Source organism: Paramisgurnus dabryanus, chromosome 6, assembly GCF_030506205.2.
Source record: "Paramisgurnus dabryanus chromosome 6, PD_genome_1.1, whole genome shotgun sequence".
Lineage (NCBI taxonomy): Eukaryota > Metazoa > Chordata > Actinopteri > Cypriniformes > Cobitidae > Paramisgurnus > Paramisgurnus dabryanus.
In genome coordinates, this window is record NC_133342.1 from 10,308,230 (window position 1) to 10,331,357 (window position 23,128).

The following is a 23,128-nucleotide window of genomic DNA, read 5'->3' on the forward strand; positions in this document are numbered from 1 at the left end:
TTATACATAATCAGCATTAAGTTTTACATTATTTTGTTTTACAAAAGTGTGTTTTATACACACAAAGTTAATGCAGCCAGGGAAAAACAAAACGTCAAGGGTCCAGCTAAAACAAACACTGATCACCATAATGATGACTTTAAATGAAACAAAACATCAACATCGCAGCCTAATAAGTCAATTGTGTTTTCAACAGCAATATTTTAACTGCACATTCAGAAATAATGTTTTATAACAGATTTAAATAAAATGCAATGGTTCTCTATTATTTGAATAACAAGCAAAAAAGTAAATATAGAAAACAGTTGTTTTAAATATTGTGTTAACATTAAAACCTGACTTTGTCGTAACGTTTAAAAATGATAAAATGTTTAAAAAACAAGAGACTTTTATCATTCATCCTGCATCTGGGCCAGGTTATTTTTGAGTGGGCCAAACTGTTTTGCTACCTGATTGTAACCTATATTAAAATACATTGCCATACATTTGGTAATAGTAATTTAGTCCCAAAATTCATGCATATTGCTTATTACTACTAATAATATTACACACCGTTATATGAGTGATATGGGAATTAGGATGCATAGTCTTTGAAATGACAGCTAAACAAAGCATATCAGGAGTTTTCTCTCATTCAGAGGAAAGTTTTGATAAATGTCTTACCTGCAAGCGCCATCTAGCGGTGAAAATAAATATCACCAATAACAAAACAATGTTGTGTGAAATAAGTACAGGAAAATGAGACTGCTTGAATTATTACTAGAGGTCCACTAATTTTAAATTTTCCACCCATACCGTTATCCTATTATTCAGAGTGATATCTGCTAATACCGATAATTGGGTGGTTAACTTGTTTTAAGTATTTCTGAAGATTAAATATCCTAAATGTTATTCTTTTACAGAATGACCATTAATATTGAACATTAAACAAGTGATGTTTCTTTACATTTTTTATACACAGACCTCGCATTTTCCTGTTCTCTTTTGATTGAAAGGATAAATCGATCATGATCGGATTTTTTTAAACTATTGGCCAATAGCCGAAAGTAAGAAAATAGTTTTATTGACCAATTGGACGATTTATATTGGTGCATTTCTAATTATTATGGCATACAATAAATGTAATATTGTCTGTATACCAAATATAAAAAATGTGAAATTCTTAAATTCAAGTGAGAAAATAACTGTTAATTCTATAATACTTGTCAGTGATACTTAACAACATTAAGTTCTATGTGTATGTTTCTAATAATGCTAATTAATTATGGGAGAATAAAATGTTTTCTTATTTTTGACAAGGTCCCACTAAATTACATTTTCCTAGAAATTTAATTTAATTTGACTTAATTTAAAACAGAATTCAATATTTTCATATTCTGACAGCTAAAGTAATAAACTTGAGATTTAAAATGGATTCAGTAGTAAACATTATGTTTCAGTCAGACCTTAACCTCATTAGCAAAACATCAGACATACAAAAGAGTTCAGCTCCAATTCACCAGAACAAAAAACAGAAACTTGATAACAAGTTCATCCGAGTTCAATGAACTTGAGCTAATGTACAGACTTTACAACCTATGTATCATATACAGGTGGCACACAATATTATATTAATATTATATTTGTCTGCACTAAAAAGTGATTTTATTGCTTAACTATTTAAGATTCAAGATGATCTTGGAAGATGAGTGAAGGTAACTAAACAGTAGTATCTGGTTTGTACAGTGACAGAGACATTTGGTGACACTCAGCACCTGCACTGTCTCAAATCTGTGTAATATAACATCAGAAATGTAGGGAAGAATGCAGAGTTAAAGTGAAAATATGATAACATCAGTGGGTAGCAGTGTTGCCACAGGTCTCCAGTTCAAGCCCAGGTGGTCAGATGCCCTTTCTGTGTGGAGTTTGCATGTTCTGCCTGTGTCAACGTGGTTTCCTCCCACAGCCCAAAACATGCAAATTAGGTGAATTGGGAATGCCAAATTGCCCCCCTCCCAATGTTTGTGATTCATTTGTGTATGGATTAATATATTCATAAATGCTGGAATGGCGTTAAAGGCCCACTGAAGTGCCTTGCAATGTGCCGCATTATTTGATGAGGTGACGTCAGTTTAACTGAAGACTCTCCCCCCTTTTTAAATAACCAATAGTGTTTCATTCATGGCACAGTCCAGAAAAGACATAAGCTGTGTCCAAATTCGAAGGGTGTCCCAGGTTTCGAGTGGATGAATGACTGAAACTTTTTTGGAAACGTTATTTTAAGGTAAAAAAAAACTCTTTGGGGTTGCTTTAAAGGAATAGTCTACCCTTTTGCCATATTAAACTATGTTATTACCTCAACTTAGACGAATTAATACATATCTATCTTTTTTCAATGTGTGTACTGTACAGCGCGTTGTGAATGTGTTAGCATTTAGCCTAGCCCCATTCATTCCTATGGTACCAAACAGGGAAGCCACCAAACACTACTGTGATTTTCCTATTTAAAGACTGTTACATGAGGAGTTATACCAGTAAGTATGGTGCCACAAAATAAAACTTTTTTTTGGTACCATAGAAATGAATGGGGCTAGGCTAAATGCTAACACATTCACAACGCGCTGTACAGTGCACACATTGAAAAAAGAAAGATATGTATTAATTCGTCTAAGTTGAGGTAATAACATAGTTTAATATGGCAAAAGGGTAGACTATTCCTTTCATATTATTATGTGTATGTTACCTATATTTCTACCAGTTCTACCAATTTATTGTTATGCATTTAAAATTTGTTTAATATGTTATATCCAATAAAATTGAAGCTTAATAACATTTTTAATTTTAAATACTTTTTTTATATATTTTATATTTTTTTTAACACTGGTTCTAAAATAGAGACTGCCATCATGATGATTTCAATATCACTGAATATTAATAAAGTATATGAAGTATGTATTTATCAAAATTTTGTAATAAACACCACAGACACTAATAAAGTATGACACATGAAATTGTCAGAAGTTTAGCTTAATTTAAGAAAATGAATCTGACAGAATGCACTCACCATGCACCCTTAGATCAACCAGCACCTGTAATGATCTTTACACACAGGAAGAAGTCCAAATAGATTTCTCCATCTTCTTAAATTGGCGTCTTGCGCATACACTCTAAAAATGGCTGGGTTATTTTTGACCCATAATGGGTAAATATTGGACAGAACACGTGCTGGGTTAAAAATAAGCCTATGCTGGGTTAAAAATGACCCAATGTTGGGTTGTTGTTATGCAACGATGGGGTATAATAACCCAGCAGTTGGGTTAAGATAACCCAGCATTGGGTCAATTTTTAACCCAGCACGTGTTCTGTCCAATATTTACCCATTATGGGTCAAAAATAACCCAGCCATTTTTAGAGTGTAGGTGTCATTTACACTGGGGATGCTGGGGACACGTCCCCACCACTTTTTGAAAGCATTTGGTTAAAATGTTCTGCAAAATCAAACAATACCTGTGCGACTTACACTGCAAAAAGTCTTTCTTACTTAGTATTTTTGTCTTGTTTTCAGTAGAAATATCTAAAAACTCTTAAATCAAAATGATTTTCTTGATGAGCAAAATGAAAGAAAAAAAGCAAAAATGTCTGCCAATGGGGTGAGAAAAAATCTAAAAATAAAATTTCTTTTTTCTAAAACACTTAATATAAGCAAAATTTTGTAACATCATCGGAAGATATGCTTGCTTGTTTTAAGTACAAACTCACTTAAATTGTATATTTTTTGTCTAAAAACTAGACTTATTTTCTTTACGTCATTTTGCTCATCAAGAAAATACATCTTGATTTAAGAATTTTTTAGATATTTCTACTGAAAACAAGACAAAAATACTAAGAAAGTCAGATTTTCAAGAAAAAAAAATACATTTGTATTTTTGTCTTGTTTTCAGTAAAAATATCAAAAAATTCTTAAATTAAGATGCTTTTTCTTGATGAGCAAAAATCTATCAAAAAATATCAAATTTAAGTGATATTGTGCATAAAACAAGCTAAAAAATCTGCCAATGGGTTAAGCAATTTTTTCTAGAATTTTTCTTGAATTTAGTGTTTAAGAAAAATGTTCAAGATTTTTGCTTACCCCATTGGCAATTTTTTTGCTTTGCTTGTTTTATGCACAAAATCACTTACATTTGTTTTTTTTTTTGGGTTTAAAAACTAAACTTATTTTCTTAGGTAATTTTGCTCATCAAGAAAAAGCATCTTAATTTAAGAATGTTTAGATATTTTACTGAAAACAAGACTAAAATACAAATAATTTTTTTTCTTGAAAATCATTTTTTGCAGTGTACGACTGGTTTTGTGGTACAGGGTGACGTATGTTGTGTTGTATGCTTATGGTGTGTTTTCTTTTACATATGTAATGAATTTCATTGTAATCATTGACTTAACGTGCTGCTGTTTTCTACAGTATGGTGCTTTGGCACTGTTCGTTACATGTGCAGTCGACATTGTTAAGGGTTTTATGCAGATTTTTTTGTGTTGTTGACCGGCCTAAACTATGCCCATTTTTGATTTGGCGTTATTCAATATTTTTCCAGTCCTGCTGTAATGTTTTTTCATCTAAACTTTTGTCCCCACCACTTTTCAACACAAACTGACGCCCCTGGTCTTGCGACATCTATTGTTGTAACACAACAGTCATAAATTTGAAGAACATTACTTTTTTTCTTAAATGTTACAAAATGTATATATATTTTAAAACAATTTTATAAAATTTTATTTGTTATATAAAATCTAGATTCACAATAGAACCACTTCATTTGTGTTAAAGGAAAACACCACCATTTTTTCAATATTTTACTATGTTCTCACCTCAATTTAGATAAATTAATACATACTTTTCTTTTTTATCTTTTTTCAATGCTTTTAATCTTTGTACAGTGCTTCTTGGATGTGTTAACATTTAGCCTAGCCCCATTCATTCCTATGGCTTCAAACAAAAGTTTTATTTTGTGCCACAATACTTAGCTGGTACAACTACTCATGTAACAGTCTTTATAGGGAAAATATGGAAGTGTTTGGTGGCTTCTAAATTCATCCCTGTTTGGATCCTAAGGAATGAATGGGGCTAGGCTAAATGCTTACACATTCATTATGGGCTGTTCAAAGATTAAGTGCATGTATTAAAAAAATAGTTAAGAAAGTATTAATTCATCTAAGTTGAGGTAAGAACATAGTAAAATATTGAAAAACGGTGTTGTTTTCCTTTTAAATGTTATATTGCTGCAATTACAATCCATCTCTGAGGTATGGCAAGAACATGAATATTTTGTTACAAATGCAATCTCTCTCAAACATTTATTGGTAGCCTATTTAAAGTTTATTTCAAATGTTGTTAAGTAGAGGGACACCACTTGCCACCACAAATAAAGAATGACCCAAACATCTGAATCGTTGTACATGATTCATTGAAATGAACCGTTCGAATGGCCGTTCTTTAATGATTCGGACACCTAAGCTGTCTGACGTTCCGCCGAGTCGACACACCCACTGACACGAGGCCATATACTCTCTGAACGCACAGACGACCTCACATTATCAGGAGAGAGAGAGAGAGAGAGAGAGAGAGAGAGAGAGAGAGAGAGAGAGAGAGAGAGAGAGAGAGAGAGAGAGAGAGAGATCGCGAGCCTCAGTGTTTATTCTGCGCATTTATCGGATCATATACACAGCGAGCCTAAAGGATTTTATACAGCGGTTCGGTTCTGTATATACAGCATCCATTATCGAGATCAAACGCATTTATGAGATTATTTTGAGACTTTACACTGCCGCATTTTGGACACATCGGTGGTTTTATGAAAAGGAATCTGGATGCAAATCTTTATGAAAATCATTTGCGTAAAAACCGTTTATTAGAACTGCGCATCATCAACACAACATACAACATCATAGTAGGCTACACCACAACAACAACATCATCATCAACACAACATCACACAGTTTCACACATCATAAATCATCAGGAGGAATCAGCTCATCAGAGAATATCAGGTATTTAAACTGTTTGTTTTATTGTCTAAAATTATTTTCCAAAATCTGTTTACCAAGGTGAATGTGTATGATGATGTGACTTTAAACTGTATGAGATTTGAAAAACAATAATATGCATAGGTGTCATTTACACTGGGGACGCTGGGGACATGTCCCCACCACTTTTTGAAATGGCTGATTTTGTCCCCACCACTTTTTGAAAGCATTTGGTTAAAATGTTCTGAAAAAGCAAGCAATACCTGTGCGACATACACTGCAAAAATGACTTTCCTACTTTTCCTACTTTTGTCTTGTTTTCAGTAGAAATATCTAAAAATTCTTAAATTAAGATGCTTTCTCTTGATGTGCAAAATGACCTAAGAAAATAAGTCTAGTTTTTAGACCAAACATACAATTTAAGTGAATTTGTGATTAAAAAAAGCAAAAATATCTGCCAATGGGGTGAGAAAAAAATCTTAAAATAAGATTAGTTTTTTCTTAAAAACTTAATTTAAGCAAAATTTTCTCAAATTTGGCTTGTTTTACACTTCAAAAAAGGATTTTTAAGAAAATAAAATCTTAGTATTCTTAGTATCTTAAATTAAAATGCTTTTTCGTGATGAGCAAAACGACCCAAGAAAATAAGTCTAGTTTTTAGACCAAAAATATGAAATTTAAGGGATTTTGTGCATAAAACAAGCCAAAAAAATCTGCCAATGGGTTAGGCAAAAATTTTTTTGTTTATGCACAAAATCACTTAAATTTCATATTTTTGGTCTAAAATTATTTTCTTACGTCATTTTGCTCATCAAGAAAATACATCTTGATTTAAGAATTTTTTGATATTTCTACTGAAAACAAGACAAAAATACTAAGTAAGAAAGTCATTTTTTGTCATGCACACTGCAAAAAATGATTTTCAAGAAAAAAAAATCTTAGTATTTTTGTCTTGCTTACAGTAAAAATATTAAAAAATATATTAAATTAAGATAAATTAAGTCTAGTTTTTAGACCAAAAATATTAAATTTAAGCGATTTTGAGCATAAAACAAGCAAAAAAAAAATCTGCCAATGGGATAAGCAATTTTTTCCTGAATTTAGTGCTTAATAAAAATTTTCAAGATTATTTTGCTTACCCCATTGGCAGATTTTTTTGCTTGTTTAATGCACAAAATCACTTAAATTTGATATTTTTGGTCTAAAAACTAGACTGATTTTCTTGGGTCGTTTTGCTAAATTAAGCATCTTAATTTAAGAATTTTTAGATATTTTTACTGAAAACAAGTCAAAAATACTAAGAATTTTTTTTCTTGAAAATCATTTTTTGAAGTGTATGTCTGGTTTTGTGGTCCAGGGTCACATAAGTTGCGTTGTGTGCTTATTGTGTGTTTTTTGCCCATTTTTTATGCGTCATTATTCAATATTTTTCCCGTCCTGCTGTAATGTTTTTTCATCTGATCTTTTGTCCCCACCACTTTTCAACACAAACTGACGCCCCTGATAATATGTAATTGTTTAAACAAAGATATGATCTTACAGCCGGCAGGTGTACATGAAAAACATTTAACAGACAAAACTTTATTTTATTTCAACTTTCATGATTTCATAAGAGACGTGTATTGTAGCCTATGGATTGTGTTTGACATACAAAAACAATGTTAACAATCTTTTAAATCATTCCAAAAAACAATAACATGGCTTCTATTGTTTTTTTTTTTTTTTGATAAAGTACTTAATATTATGTTTAACTTGCACATGTAATATGGTATTATTCTTTACAATAACTTACTCTTTGAAGTACTGTATTTTAATCATTTAGTATTATGGTAACTTCACCATCACTGTGACTATAGTACAGACTTTAGAGAAAAAAATACTTTGTTTAATATATGTTTTCTCTTCCTTTTAAATAAAAGTTATATTTATGCTGATGATTTTGTTTCTTCATATTTTATTGTTTATTTTGTTCCATTTGTTTAACTCAAGTGTTCCTCTTCTATGTGTTGATGTAATGTGATATCAGTCTTTATATTCTTTATTTATTCCAGATGGATCAGATCAGTCAGTGGCTCTGGAAGCAGGAATACTGGCTCCCTCCAGGTGTTAGTTGGAAAGATATGGAAAAGATGGAGAATTCTGTACGTCCCCTCCCGAGAGATCTGCTCTTCTCTCTGTCTCTCGCTGTGGGATTCATCACGCTTCGTTATGCTTTTGAGAGGTGACTGATGACTTTATCGTTCTCCTCAGGGCTTTGAATGTAATTTACTGCTGATGATAAAAGTCTGCTCTCAATTAATATCACTAGATGAATATCAAGAGGCTTTTTTTAACAAAACTGACCATGTTAACCATAGCTTTTAAAATTGCATAGTTAACCATAGTGCAATTCTCAGGGTCAATTTGTTGTAACTATTGAATTAAAGTATGAATAGAAATGTAACCAGTCCAACTTACAGTCATCCGGAGCGCGGGTCGAACCGCTCCGTCAAGGAGGTCAGACGCTCTAATGGGGCGTACACACCAAACGCAAATTCAACGTTTGGCACGAATAGATGACATACAAGTCAATGCAAAGACGCGAATAGATGCGAACTTGCGCAGGGCAATGCGAATGACACAAATTGGGCATCGCCGAATAGACTATTCGTGCTTGTTGCTGACATTTTGGAAAATTTGGGCATGGATTTAAAAAGGATCATGACAAGATATAGACGTGCTGTCACTTATTGTTACAGGAGCGGAAGTGCTGACAGTAATACTGTATTCCTGTATGTTGTTTGCACTATTGCATGGCAGTGTTTTTTACTTATAATAGATTATCTCTATTTTAGGGCGTTTGATGACCATTAATTATGGGGGAGTTCAATTTTGTCTCCACCGGGGATAAAAAATAATTAATAAGAGGCAGAGGAGGGGGCAATCACCCCAACAAATCGCACCCAGGTATTTTCAGTAAAACAATTAATATAATATTACACGCAGAATAGAGCATCAAAACTGCTATAAAACATCATGAACATCATAGAAATATAAATATAAAGTGGTGATTTCCAGGCCCAAAAATGTCACATTTAGCGTAATAATGCATTTTTATGCTTGTTTAAAATCAGCTAATAGTTGCTGTTGTTGAGTGCAATCTCTACAAATCTATTCACAAAATCTTATCCAGGATTCACAAACAACTAGTAAAGTTATAAGTTGTGGTTTGTGTGATCTCACATTTGAAATGTTTGTGTGCTTGAGTTTATCCACGCATGCATTAATATTCAATAGCTGCTTTGCCTCCATATGAAATGGTCTATTTGTTTAGTTTTGTGTGTTTGGTGTTTGCTGCTGTGTAACTTTAAACACCATCATTGTTATTGATGACCTGTGGCCTGTAATCAGTCTGGAGCAGGTGTTTGTTTGTGTTGTGTGTTTGTGTTGTGTGCCGGAGGGAGCAGAGATACAGGTGAGGAGGAGGGAAGCTGTATTAACAAACAGCAGCACACTGACAATGTATGTATGCATGCGTGTGTGTGTGTGCATGCGCGTGTGTGTGTGTGTGTGTGTGTGTGTGTGTGTGTGTGTGTGTGTGTGTGTGTGTGTGTGTGTGTGTGTGTGCGTGCGTGTGTGCGTGCGTGTGTGTGTGGTTGCTACGGCAGCTGGTCGCTATAGTAACCCATTGAGGCTGATGCTGTGACCCTTCTCACCTTTGTTTGATCTCAGATCATCTTTCCACCGGCTCAATCAACTAAAGCAAACATATTCATATGCACAAAGAGTGTTTGCACATGGAGTAGAAGAAAGATATCAGATTGTAGAAATTACAAATGAGATCTCAATAATTTGTCAATTGTTTATTCTGGACATCAATGAGAAAAAATGGTTTTGCTAACTCACTCACTCAGTCAATCAATCAAAATATATTTACTGTATATAGTGCTTTTTACAGTGTTACATTTTTTCAAAGTAGCTTTACACAAACACAGAAATAGCAAAATCATGAAAATGAATTTTAAATGATGTACCTAGTGATAATATTCAAAACAGAGATGGTGGTTTTGCTCAGTAAACATGCAGTGAAATGTACAACCTGTTTAACTTATAATACAAAAAAAAACAGTATGATAAGTTTAGTAAGAAAATGTTTTAACTATAAGGAATTGATTTGTTTATGACACAAGTGTTTGTATGGTTAGGGTTGATAAATAAGAAAAATTGGTAAGAATAATAACATTGTCTGTTTGATTAAAGATATAAAGCTGTTTGTTATTTACAATAAGACCCATAACTAATAATGCCAAAAAAGGAGATATTTTGTAAATTTCCTACAGTAAATATATAAAAAATGTATATATAATTAGTAATATATATATTGATAAAAACTTCATTTGGAAAACTTTAACAGATCATATTCTCAATGTTTCGATTTTTAAGGCACCCTCAGATTCCAGAAATCGTTTTTTTCTCAGCCAAATATTGTCCTATTTTAACAAACCATACATCAATGGAAAGCTTAATTATTGTATAAAACTTATTTTTACAAATTGACTGGTTTTGTGGTCAGGATGTCTCAGACTGTGCTATTTTGTTTAAGATACAAATGTCTGAAAGCAAAAGTCAAAGATCTCAAAATTAAAGTTGCAAAATTTCCATGTGCCTTTAATCTGAGCAATGATAACCACAATCATTTTTATATCTTTATACTTTTATGGGGCGTACACACAAAACGCAAATTCAACATTTTGCGTGAGTAGATTACATACAAAGTCAATGCAAAGACCCAGACACAAACTCGAGCGGGGCGATGCGAATGACACAAATTGGGCAGTGCGTTTGTCGTGAAAACGTGATATTTGCCTCAAACGTGTCTTTGTGCAAGTTGAAAATCTTCAACTCGAGCGAAAAATTCACATGACTCAAAGTTAAATCCCGCGAGTAATCTAGAGAGAGGAACGTAATGCTTCAGGTTTAGTGTTTACGCAGCATTACTGTACTGTCTCAATTTATATTGTAATGTCTTAAAACAAAGTTGATATATAATTGAGTACTAGAGTAAGTCTCATGTTGTAAATGATGAACTTGTAGATGATACAGTAGATCTGTCTGTACACTACACATAAAGAATGAGATGAAATCTTTGTGTTTATTTGTGATCTGTGTTGTGATTTTAGTGGAGTTTTTTGTTTGTTTGTCTTCACGCAGAGTTGTAGCTCTTCCTCTGAGTCGAGTTTTAGGAGTGAAAGATCAGAATCGTTTTAAAGTCACTGCTGCCCCCAACTTAGAGACTTTTTATATGAAACACAGCAGACAGCCAACACAAGTGAGTACACACAGACACATATATTGCTAAGATCCTTATACACACTTTATTTACATCATAGATATGTATATAATAAACATAACTATGAATCATGAATCTGTGTAGAGAGATGCTAACAAACATGGCTGCATGTAAGAGATTATCTTCAACGCTTGTTTTGCATCTTACTTTCCTGGAAAATATCCACAATCATTTGCAAATGAGGATGTTGGTGTCTAACCTCATGGGGTGAGAGTAGGAGGTCATTCGTATAAAAATGATCCAAATAAATGTGTGTTTTACAGCTGTTAATATATAGTACTATAATACATTTTTCAGACAGATGAACTCTACTCAAGCATTGTATGACAGCATGAGGAACCTGATATTGTTGACATTTATTTTGTGTAGAGATGTATTGTTGTTCTTGGAAAGTGGCCATTGAACACTTGTGTTACTGTAGAGTGTTTTATAAGATTGTGTCCTTTGGGTATAGAGTCTCTTTATTGAGTTCAGACCCAGTGTTGTATTTGAGTCAGAGTCAAGACCAGATGACTCGACGCTCGATCTCCTGACTCGATCTTGACTCGGTCTCAACTCTTGATCTCTGGACTCGGCTTTGACTCGGACTCAACGCTCGATCTCTGGACTCGTTCTTGACTCAGTCTCGTCACTGGATCTCTGGACTCCGTCTTGACTCAGACTCAACGCTCGATCTCTGGACTCGTTCTTGACTCAGTCTCGTTACTGGATCTCTGGACTCCGTCTTGACTTGGATTCAACACTTGATCTCTGGACTCTGCCTTGACTCAGACTCAACGCTCGATCTCTGGACTCGTTCTTGACTCAGTCTCGTCACTGGATCTCTGGCCTCCGTCTTGACTCAGACTCAACGCTCGATCTCTGGACTCGTTCTTGACTCAGTCTCGTCACTGGATCTCTGGACTCCGTCTTGACTTGGACTAGACACTCGATCTCTGGACTCGGCCTTCACTTGGATTTGACGCTGGATCTCTGGGATTGGTCTTCACCTGGACTCGACACTTAATCTCTGGACTTGGCCTTGATTTGGACTCAACACTTGATCTCTGGACTCTGCCTTCACCTGGACTCGACACTTGATCTCTGGACTTGGCCTTGATTTGGACTCAACACTTGATCTCTGAACTTGGTCTTGACTCAGACTTGTCACTGGATCTCTGGACTCCGTCTTGACTTGGACTCGACACTCGATCTCTGGACTCGGCCTTCACTTGGATTTGACGCTCAATCTCTGGGATTGGTCTTGACCCGGACTCGAGACTTGATCTCTGGACTTGGTCTGGACTCAGTCTCGTCACTGGATCTCTGGACTCCGTCTTGACTTGGACTTGCTGCTCGATCTCTGGACTCTGCCTTCACTTGGATTTGACGCTCGATCTCTGGGATTGGTCTTGACCAGGACTCGACACTTGATCTCTGGACTTGGCCTTGATTTGGACTCAACACTTGATCTCTGAACTTGGTCTTGACTCAGACTTGTCACTGGATCTCTGGACTCCGTCTTGACTTGGACTCGACACTCGATCTCTGGACTCGGCCTTCACTTGGATTTGACGCTCAATCTCTGGGATTGGTCTTGACCCGGACTCGAGACTTGATCTCTGGACTTGGTCTGGACTCAGTCTCGTCACTGGATCTCTGGACTCCGTCTTGACTTGGACTTGCTGCTCGATCTCTGGACTCTGCCTTCACTTGGATTTGACGCTCGATCTCTGGGATTGGTCTTGACCAGGACTCGACACTTGATCTCTGGACTTGGTCTTGACTCAGACCCGTCACTGGATCTCTGGACTCCATCTTGACTTGGACTCGACACTCGATCTCTGGACTCGGCCTTCACTTGGAATCAACGCTCGATCTCTGGACTCGGTCTTGACTCAGACTCAGCGCTCGATCTCCTGACTCTGTCTTGACTCGGACTAAATAATAATGTGTGGTTTATTATTATTCATATTGTGTTATTGGTTTATTATTATTCATCTTGTGTTATTGTTTTATTTGATCTAGAATGATATTGCCAGTCTTGTGAAGCAGAGCGGCTGGACTCATAGACAGGTGGAGGTTTGGTTTCGTAACCGCAGGAATCTGGACCGGCCGAGCAGCAGTAAGAAGTTCTGTGAGGCTTGGTAAATTTTTTATTCAGATGTTTTCATGATGTTATAATAATACATGTTTGTACCCGACTGCATTTACTCTTCACTGAGCTGCCTGTAAAAAAAAACTGTAATGTATGTAAATATATATTTATGAACTGCGACCACTGTGTCCAAATTTTATGTTAATGGCGTCACGATTAGTGGTCGACTCTGATGCTGATATATCGGTCGATAATTGGACATTTTTTATCACTTCAAGAGTCATCAAGCAAGAACTCATCTAAGCATCTTTAAATAAACTTTACTTTTGATTTTTAGGATTTAATTTTTGTGCTTTAATGTAACACCAAATCTTTTGTTTCCCAAGTTGGAGATTTGCATTTTATCTGGTTGCTTTCATGGCTGGACTTGCATCTTTAATAAACGTAAGTTGACCTTTAAAGCTCTTTTTTTATCTGTACTCAAGTGTGTCTTGTCAGAATATAATCTGTCCTGATTATCAGCTGTTAGTGGTGAAAAATTGCTTTTATCTGCTGATAGTGATTATAGGCTGATATATCGGTGTTTCTCTAGTTTAATCACAGATAATATTTGTGAAACTCAACTATGGCTGTCTGCGTTTGTTGAAGACTGTTACAGGAAGATTTCTGTTGTTGTTGTTAATGTGATCTGTTTGTTTTATGGTGATTAACATCACTGCGCGTGTGTTTCTTTTTCTCATAGACATCCTGGTTAAGGGATCAGAGGGAATGTTGGAGAGGATATCCTCAACAGGTGAGCAAACCTGTCTGAATAACATCTAACAAGCAATACATCACTGAAAAACTAAGTGAAAATTCATCATGTACTCCTCCTCATATAAAAAATTAAATGGCTGAATATTAAATTTTGACTTTTGAGTCCCAGTCGCTCTTTATCTCTTTCAGTATATCATTTTTTTAATTATGTGTTTTATTTAAAACCCACAGAGGCTGTTGTGTTTTATTAGAACTGATGTGATCTTTTTTACACTCTTGATGAAGCATGACTGTATAAGCGCTGTTTTCCTTAAGGTCCTGTGTTTGTGTTGTTTCTAGCCCGTGCAGGATGTTCATTACTGGTATTACATGCTTGAACTGGGCTTCTACTGGTCACTGCTGCTCTGTGTGTCTATAGACGTGAAAAGAAAAGTAAGATCTCACACAATAGATCTTTTTAAAGGGCACATACATTATGCCAATTCTTACAAGATGCAAAATAAGTCTCAGTTGCTCCTAGGATTGTCTGTGAAGTTTCAGCTCAAAATACCCACAGATCATTTAATATGTCCAAAATGTATATGATTCATAAGCGCTACAATGTGCTAACAAACATATTTAGAAAAGCTTTTGAATAAAATAGAGTCAGTCATCAGTGGCTGTGGGTGGAGCTTTGTTTTTGTGATGTCACATTAACAAGATAATCAAAATGGTATTGATTAATGAGACTGCTTTGACTGGATTTTTTTATTGTAAGGTTGTTGTGTTCACACACTGCCAACACACATTTATGTCCAAACACCTTGTAAAAGTGGATTTTGCATAATATGTGTCCTTTACACTTTGCTCACTTTGCATTTATAAAAATGACGTAAAATACGCATTTCCAACAGGATTTTTTTATAATTGGCAAAACTGTTTTAACCTTAATCTTCAAAAGGTTTTTGACAACATTTATCGTCGATAATTATTAAATTATTTATATTCAAACAGAATGACAATTTGTATTTCTCAAAAGTTTATTGTGAGCTGCTTACATTATTATTATGCTTCATTTAAAATGTTATCTTGTATGTTTTAAGACAAGGACAAACCGTTGATCATAGAGATTTAAAGAGATTCATTACAGGTGTGGCAGTTACTATAGGCATTCAAATCAAGTTTGTCAACAGGCCGTCTGTTGTCTATAAGTTTTGTCCTGTTGCTTGTTTCAGATTACATGTTCTGACAGTAAAGCTCATGAAGTTTTTTTCTGTATGTTGTTAAAGGAAGTATATTCTTTTGTTCTGTTTTAGGATTTTAAAGAGCAGATTGTCCATCACTTTGCCACAATTTTCTTGCTTGGTTTCTCTTACTGCTCAAACTACATCCGTATTGGGACCCTGGTGATGCTCGTGCACGACTCTTCAGATTTTCTTCTTGAGGTGAGAGATTCCACTGGGGGGACTTTAGTTTGGAAGGGGGTGGGTAATTTTAAATGACTTGTTAAAGGCTCATTATAGTTTTGGGTAGGTCCTATGATGCAGTTAGCCTGACTACGTCAGACTTTGTACTTCCGCTAAATTTCATTCCGCTTCTGTACTCAGTCAGAGATACCTCCCATTCAAACCGTTTTCCTCAGGTCTCAAAACAACCGGCGAATCAATGAACAGAGGGCGGGCTGAGAGCCGTGACGTAGACGCTAAGCGCCGAATGTACGGTTGTAGTTTGTAGTGGACATGGAGGCACAGAAAGCTATTTGCTCTGTTGTGGAGAACCGACACTTGCCAACTTAATCCCGAACAAGAAAAGTGTTTGTTAAACATTTTGAATGGAGATTATGTTGTTGCCCTACTCCCGACAGGTTTTGGGAAAAGTTTAATTTATCAACTATCGATCGTCAGCGAGAAACTGTGTGCAGCACAGCTTGACGTGCACAACAATCGATATCATGGAAGGAAATTTCATTGTTCACAGTTAATGGTGGAGGACGCGTGGGCAAACATTCTTTGGTGACGTTCCTGATTAACCAGAAAAAAAGGTAGGAAGATTTAATTTACATATGGTTATGGCTGTCTGGTGGAAGAGTTTGAGAGGAGAGAGGGGCGTTCCTCCACTTAGACGTGAGTGGAAAGACACCGTAAGGATAGTGTTCAACTAGCTCTGGCCCGATTTACTTAACATAATCTGCATAAGTCGTTCATAGCCATGTTAACTTCGGTATTTCACTCGATGGGTTTGTTTTCACATCATGCGTGTGTTTTACAGCAGAAATTTGATGCAGCTGAGCCGGCGCATAACGCACATCATATCCAAACGTTATGTGATTGGCTTACGTTTAGACCAATGATTTTAAACTTCAGACAAGCCCCTCCCATGAGAAGGAAAACGATTGTCAATTATGCCCAGCCAGACTCTGTCTATGAAGCGAAGCAAAATAGCAGAGGATGGTTCTACCAGGCTATGATGCAGTGGGCTACGCATTCTTTTTATTTATATACTTCTGCGTCGTGGTCCACGCCAAAGTGCAATTACGATCACCACACATAAAAAATTGAAAGAGAAAAAAATGAAAGGAAAAATTTGAAAGAGAAAAAAAATGTGAAAGAAAAAAATTTTGAAAGAGAAAAAAAGTTGCAGAGAAAAAATGTGAAAAGAGAAGAAAAATTTGAAAGACAAAAAATTTGAAAGACAAAATTTTTTTGAAAGAGAAAAATTTTTTGAAAGAGAAGGAACATTTGCAAGAGAAAATTTTTTGAAAGACAATAAATTTGAAAGACAAAAAAATTTGAAACAAAAAATGACATAAAAATAGAAAGAGAAAAACAAATTTTGAAAGAAAAAAAAAATCTGAAAGAGAAAAAAATGTTGAAAGAGAAAAAAAGGTTGAAAGAGAAAATAATTGGAAAGACAAAAAATTTAAAGAAGAAAAAAACTTTGAAAAAAAAAAATATTTGGAAAGAGAAAAAATGAAAGAAAAATTTGAAAGAGAAATAAAATTTAAATGAAAAGATTTTTACAAGAGAAAAATTATTTGAAAGAGAAAAAAATTGAAAAGAAATAATTGTTTGAAAGAGAAGTAAAATTTGCAAGAAAATATTTGTGAAAAGATCTGACATGAGGGGTTCTTATGGAAGTCCTGAAGCACAACGTAATAAAAATGAAAGAGAAAAAAATGAAAAGAGAAAAAAATTTGAAAAAGAAAAATGTAAAAGAGAAAAAAATTGAAAAGAAATAATTGTTTGAAAGAGAAGAAAATTTGAAAGAGAAAATATTTGAAAAAGATCTGACATGAGGGGTTCTTATGGAAGTCCTGAAGCACAACGTAATAAAAATGAAAGAGAAAAAAATGAAAAGAGAAAAAAATTTGAAAAAGAAAAATGTAAAAGAGAAAAAAATTTGAAAGAGAAAAAAAATTGAAAGAGAGAAAAAATATTGAAACAAGAAAAATTTGAAAGACAAAAAATTTGAAAGAGAGAAAAATATTGAAGCAGAAAAAATTTGAAAGACAAAAAATATTAAAAGAGACACAATTTGGCAAGAGAAGAAAAATTTGCAAGAGAAAAAATTTGAAAAAGAAAAAAATGTGAAAAAGAAAAAAAAATATGCCTATGAAGATTTTTTTACCTGACAGGAGGGGTTCTTATGGAAGTCCTAAAGCACAACGTAATAAAAATGAAAGAGAAAAAAATGAAAAGAGAAAAAAATTTGAAAAAGAAAAATGTAAAAGAGAAAAAAATTTGAAAGAGAAAAAAAATTGAAAGAGAGAAAAAAATGTTGAAACAAGAAAAATTTGAAAGACAAAAAAATTTGAAAGAGAAAAAAACATTTGAAACAGAAAAAAATTGAAAGACAAAAAAAATTAAAGAGAAAACAATTTGGCAAGAGAAGAACAATTTGCAGGAGAAAAAATTTGAAGAGAAGAAAAATTTGAAAGAGAAAAAATTAGAAAGACAAATAATTGAAAGAGAACCATTTTTGAAAGAGAAGGAAAATTTGCAAGATAAAAAATTTGAAAGACAAAAAATTTGAAAGAAGAAAAGTTTGAAAGACAAAAAAATAGAAAGAGAAAAACAAATTTTGAACGAAAGAGAAAATATTTGAAAAAGATCTGACATGAGGGGTTCTTATGGAAGTCCTGAAGCACAACGTAATAAAAATGAAAGAGAAAAAAATGAAAAGAGAAAAAAATTTGAAAAAGAAAAATGTAAAAGAGAAAAAAATTTGAAAGAGAAAAAAAATTGAAAGAGAGAAAAAATATTGAAACAAGAAAAATTTGAAAGACAAAATATTTTGAAAGACAAAAAATTTGAAAGAAGAAAAGTTTGAAAGACAAAAAAATAGAAAAGAGAAAAACAAATTTTGAACGAAAAAAAAATTAAAAGAGAAAAAAATGTTGAAAGAGAAAAAAATTAGAAAGACAAAAAATTTTAAAGACAAAAATATTTGGAAAGAGAAAACAAATTTTCAAAAGAAAAAAAAGAAAGTGAAAAAAATTGAAAGAGAAAAAAATTTGAAAGAGAAAAATATTTGGAAAGAGAAAACAAATTTTCAAAAGAAAAAAAAGAAAGTGAAAAAAATTGAAAGAGAAAAAAATTTGAAAGAGAAAAAAAATTTGAAAGAGAAAAAAATTTACGACTCAGGAAGAAGGAACTTGAGCAATTTTTTTGTCTTCCTCATGTTTCAGGGCTTCTGTAGATTCTAGTGGACCAATCACAGCACTTGCGGTCTGTGTAGAACGGACACATTGTTAAAATTTTGGCGCGGTCCATGTCAGACTATGCATATACTACCACCAGCATCTGTAAGCCCATACTTCACAACATTTTAGATGATAAACATGGTGAAAATATTCTGATAATAATGAAGAAGAGACCTACGGAGCCCGCGAGGGGACATGTTGGTGGATAATATTTGGGATAAGAGGGAAAATTTTTTTTATAGCTTTTGCGTTCCCCCGAGAAGCTTTTTGCGTTCTCTCGCAAAACTTTTGCGTTCCCCCGAGAAACTTTGCGTTCTCTCGCAAAACTTTTGCGTTCCCCCGAGAAACCTTTTGCGTCCCCCTGAGAAACTTTTTGCGTTCCCCCGAGAAACTTTTTGCGTTCGCTCGCAAAAAGAGCCTACGTTTTTGCAAGAAACTACGGCGCTTACAGCGTCACCTGAGGCAGTTCATTGATGCCAGCTGTTTGAATATGATATATAACTACTGTTATTAAAGAATTATACGGTATTTCTTTGTATTTAAGTCCAAGTTCAAAATAAACAGTGGCATGTAAGTGGCTATAGTCTTGCATAGCCTTAGTTCACTCCAAAATGGTCTAGTATTGTCACTTAACTTATGCTGCTTGGCTCCTCAGCATTAGGATCATTATAGAAATTATATTAATATTTAATATTTCACATTTAGAGGTGGATATAGGCTACCCCATGCCATCTAATAGCACTACACTAGTGCTATCCCAGCACTACACCATATGGCATCATTGATGTCCGCTGTTATAACTACTGTTATTAAATAATGATATTGTATTTCTTTGTATTTAAGTCCAAGTTCAAAATAACACTCTTTAAACCACTCCATTGTGAAACAGGTCATGTTTTTAGTTCAGATAAACACTTTATCTCCCGTCAGCAATGGTTCAGACAGCTCAATGCATTCACAATGTAGCGGTTTATAGAGTGTTATTTTGAACTTGGACTTAAATACAAAGAAATACGGTATAATTCTTTAATAACAGTAGTTATATATCATATCTACAAACAGCTGGCATCAATGATGCCATTACCTTGTGAACTGTCTCAGGTGACGCTGTGAAGCGCTGTGGGTCCTCATGGAAACATAGGCTCTTTTTGCGAGCGAACGCAAAAAGTTTCTCGGGGGAACGCAAAAAGTTTCTCAGGGGAACGCAAAAGGTTTCTCGGGGGAACGCAAAAGTTTTGCGAGATAACGCAAAGTTTCTCGGGGGAACGCAAAAGTTTTGCGAGAGAACGCAAAAAGCTTCTCGGGGGAACGCAAAAGCTATAAAAAAAAATTCCCTCTCATCCCAAATATTATCCACCACCATGTCCCCTCGCGGTCTCCGTAGAGACCTGAGACACATGGTGAAAACAGAATAATAGAAATTTCTGCTTGATCAGTACAAAATCACACAGTTAAGACCTATCATACACCTACAGTACCTATACAAGCCTGGAAAACACCAAGCATGGTGTTTTGTGGTACATGAGTCAAGATCTCTTGAAGATTGTTTCCAAGTTTCTTTTTCTAAGATACACTATATGTATAATTCATCAGCTGAATGTTGTTTATGGATGACCTCATCTGATGTATATCTGCTCTTTCTACAGTCTGCCAAGATGTTCAACTACGCTGGCTGGAAAAAAGCTTGTGATTCATTGTTTGTGATTTTTGCTGCTGTATTTCTGGTCTCACGTCTGGTTGTGTTTCCAAGCAAGTAAGAAGTTGACACAAGGGCTCATTGCAAACATGAAGTATCAGTTAATAACCATCATTAAACACATATTCATATGATTTGTCTGTTTATTTTCTGGTGTTTCAGCATATGCTCTTCTGTTTTTTCTCTTGTAGGATCATCTACACGACTCTTGTCCTGTCTATGGAAGTATTCCAGCCGTTTGTGGGATATTATTTCTTTAATGCTCTGCTGTTAGTCCTTCAGGCGCTGCACATTTATTGGGCTTATCTCATCCTGAGAATGATCTACAAGTTTCTCTTCTTAGGAAAGGTCAGTTAAGCTTAAAGAGCCCATGTTATGCAAAATCCACTTTTACAAAGTGTTTGGACATAAATGTGTGTTGACAGTGTGTGAACACAACAAACCTACAATGAAAACAAAATCCATCCACTCCTTCTTTTTTTAATTCCCATTATAAGTCTCATTCTCTTGTTAATGTGATGTCACACTAACAAAGCCCCGCCCACAGCCACTGACTGACTGGTTAATTTTACCCAAAAGCTTTTCTAAATGTGTTTGTAAGCTTTGCCATATACGGTAGAAGTATATATATTTATCTCTCATAACCTCTCCCTGACAGCTGGACAAAGATGAGCGAAGTGATGTTGAAAGTGAACTAGAAGATGAAGAAGAGGAAGAAGAGAAGGAGGAACATCGATCTTCATGGAGGAAGAGGAAGATTGTGATGGATTCAAGACTGGCAATGCTCAACTCGAGCTGTGTTTTAAATAACTTGACCAATCAGAAGGCTGATGTGAACAGAGGATTGCCTAAAGCTAGATAGCAACATATTAGTACGAACAAACTACCATCGTAAAAGTGCTGATATGTTGTATTTATTATATTGTTGCTTTCAAATCCCCTGCTTGTCAAAAACACATAGGAACACAAATGACGGCATTTCTTCTGTAATATCATATAGTATGATAGATAGATTACTGTATTTCATCATGTGTCATTGTTGTCTTAATGCACACGTCATATGCTTTTTTAAGGAGCAGAATTGAATGAGAACAAAAACAGACAACTGATGTAAATTTTACTTATATATTATAACAGAAATCATATATTGGTCTGTGATAATAGGTTACAAAAGGTGTCTTTTTATAACTTAAAATATATTGTTTACATTATGCACAAATATGAATGTAATAATGGCATATGCAACACGAGAGCCATAAAAAATTCAAATGAATAAATTGTTTTTGTAAATTGAGCAACTGTGTGTTTTATAGGTATCACTCTGTTTTTTATGTGTGGTGATCGAATAAAATATATACTTTCTTTTTATTCATCAATGCTTTAGACAGATAAATTAATTAACTATATATATTTCTTTATCTAGTACAATCAATTTCTACACCTAAATCTTTTTATTTTTAAATACAACATTGAATACAAAATTCACATTTTGCTCAATACCACATGAACAAGAGGTATTGATCGCTTATGTTACCAAAGAAAAAGAGAGGTATTTTTGTGGTACTTTTTAGCCCATTGTGTTTTGTGTATATGGTACTTATACAATAAATATCTTTATAATATATTGTTGATTACTTTCCAAATTATCTCTCAAAATAAAAAAACATCACATTAACTAATTTCTACCAAATATTCTACTTATATAATTTTCCACTTCTTTCCAAAGAAGTCTTAAGTAGATACAATGATAAAACATATACACAAAATTCACAAACATATAAAATATTAAGTTTAAATCTTTCCAAAACATGTTTTATTAAATTCGATTTTATTTATGTAGCACTTTGTACAATTGTTTAATTGTTTCAAAGCAGCTTTACATTAATAAAAACAAGAGAAAACAGAAAAAGCATAGGACAGCAAAGTAGCCTAATAATATAATATGTAACGTAGCGTAATTCTAAGTTAAGCTAATGTCAGCTGGCTGTTTAATTGGATAAATTAAATGTAGAACTTTGTAAAACACCTCCTAATTTTATTACTGACACAAACTTTAAGTATTCGCCCTATTTTTTTAATGATTATTAACAGGGGTTAAATTGGGATTTGTTATGTGGGGGGGCTCTGCGGGGAGGGGTACTTCAAGGGGTAACATGTTTAATACTGATGATAGCAAAGCCACTGGTGTGTTTCAATGACATTCTGGACCTCTGATAGGATTTGATAAGTTTCAGCTTTAAAGCTGTGCCAGAGGTTGACCCAAAATATTTTAAAAAGAGCGTCTGAATTTTAAATGATGCAAATCTATGAGTTTGACACCCTATATCCATTTGTTGCACATGTCATTATGCACAACTGATCAAACTTTAAAGGAAGTTAAAAGAATCAACCTCCTTGAATAATTCTAGGCATGAGATAGGCTACCCCAAAAGACTCAATTAACAAGAAAAGGTACAACACACAGTACTGTATCATCAACATGTCTTAGAAATTAGCCATAGAGATTCCCTATGCTGGTCAGCAGCTAAAACAATCATATAGTTAGGTTTGATTTGTGTAATCAAAATACATTATTTTATTAAACTATACAAT

General features: G+C 34.2%; 1 protein-coding gene across 1 annotated transcript; it reads left to right on the forward strand.

Moving 5' to 3' along the window:
- Positions 1-5,578: 5,578 nt before the first annotated feature.
- cers4b (ceramide synthase 4b) lies at positions 5,579-21,830 on the forward strand. Its single transcript, XM_065262347.1, has 11 exons — positions 5,579-6,021; positions 8,049-8,218; positions 11,188-11,305; positions 13,334-13,452; positions 13,790-13,847; positions 14,146-14,196; positions 14,499-14,591; positions 15,455-15,583; positions 20,487-20,593; positions 20,728-20,884; positions 21,195-21,830. Exons 2-11 carry the CDS (start codon positions 8,049-8,051, stop codon positions 21,396-21,398), a joined length of 1,206 nt encoding a protein of 401 aa, XP_065118419.1. The 5' UTR covers positions 5,579-6,021; the 3' UTR covers positions 21,399-21,830.
- The last annotated feature ends 1,298 nt before the right edge of the window (positions 21,831-23,128 follow it).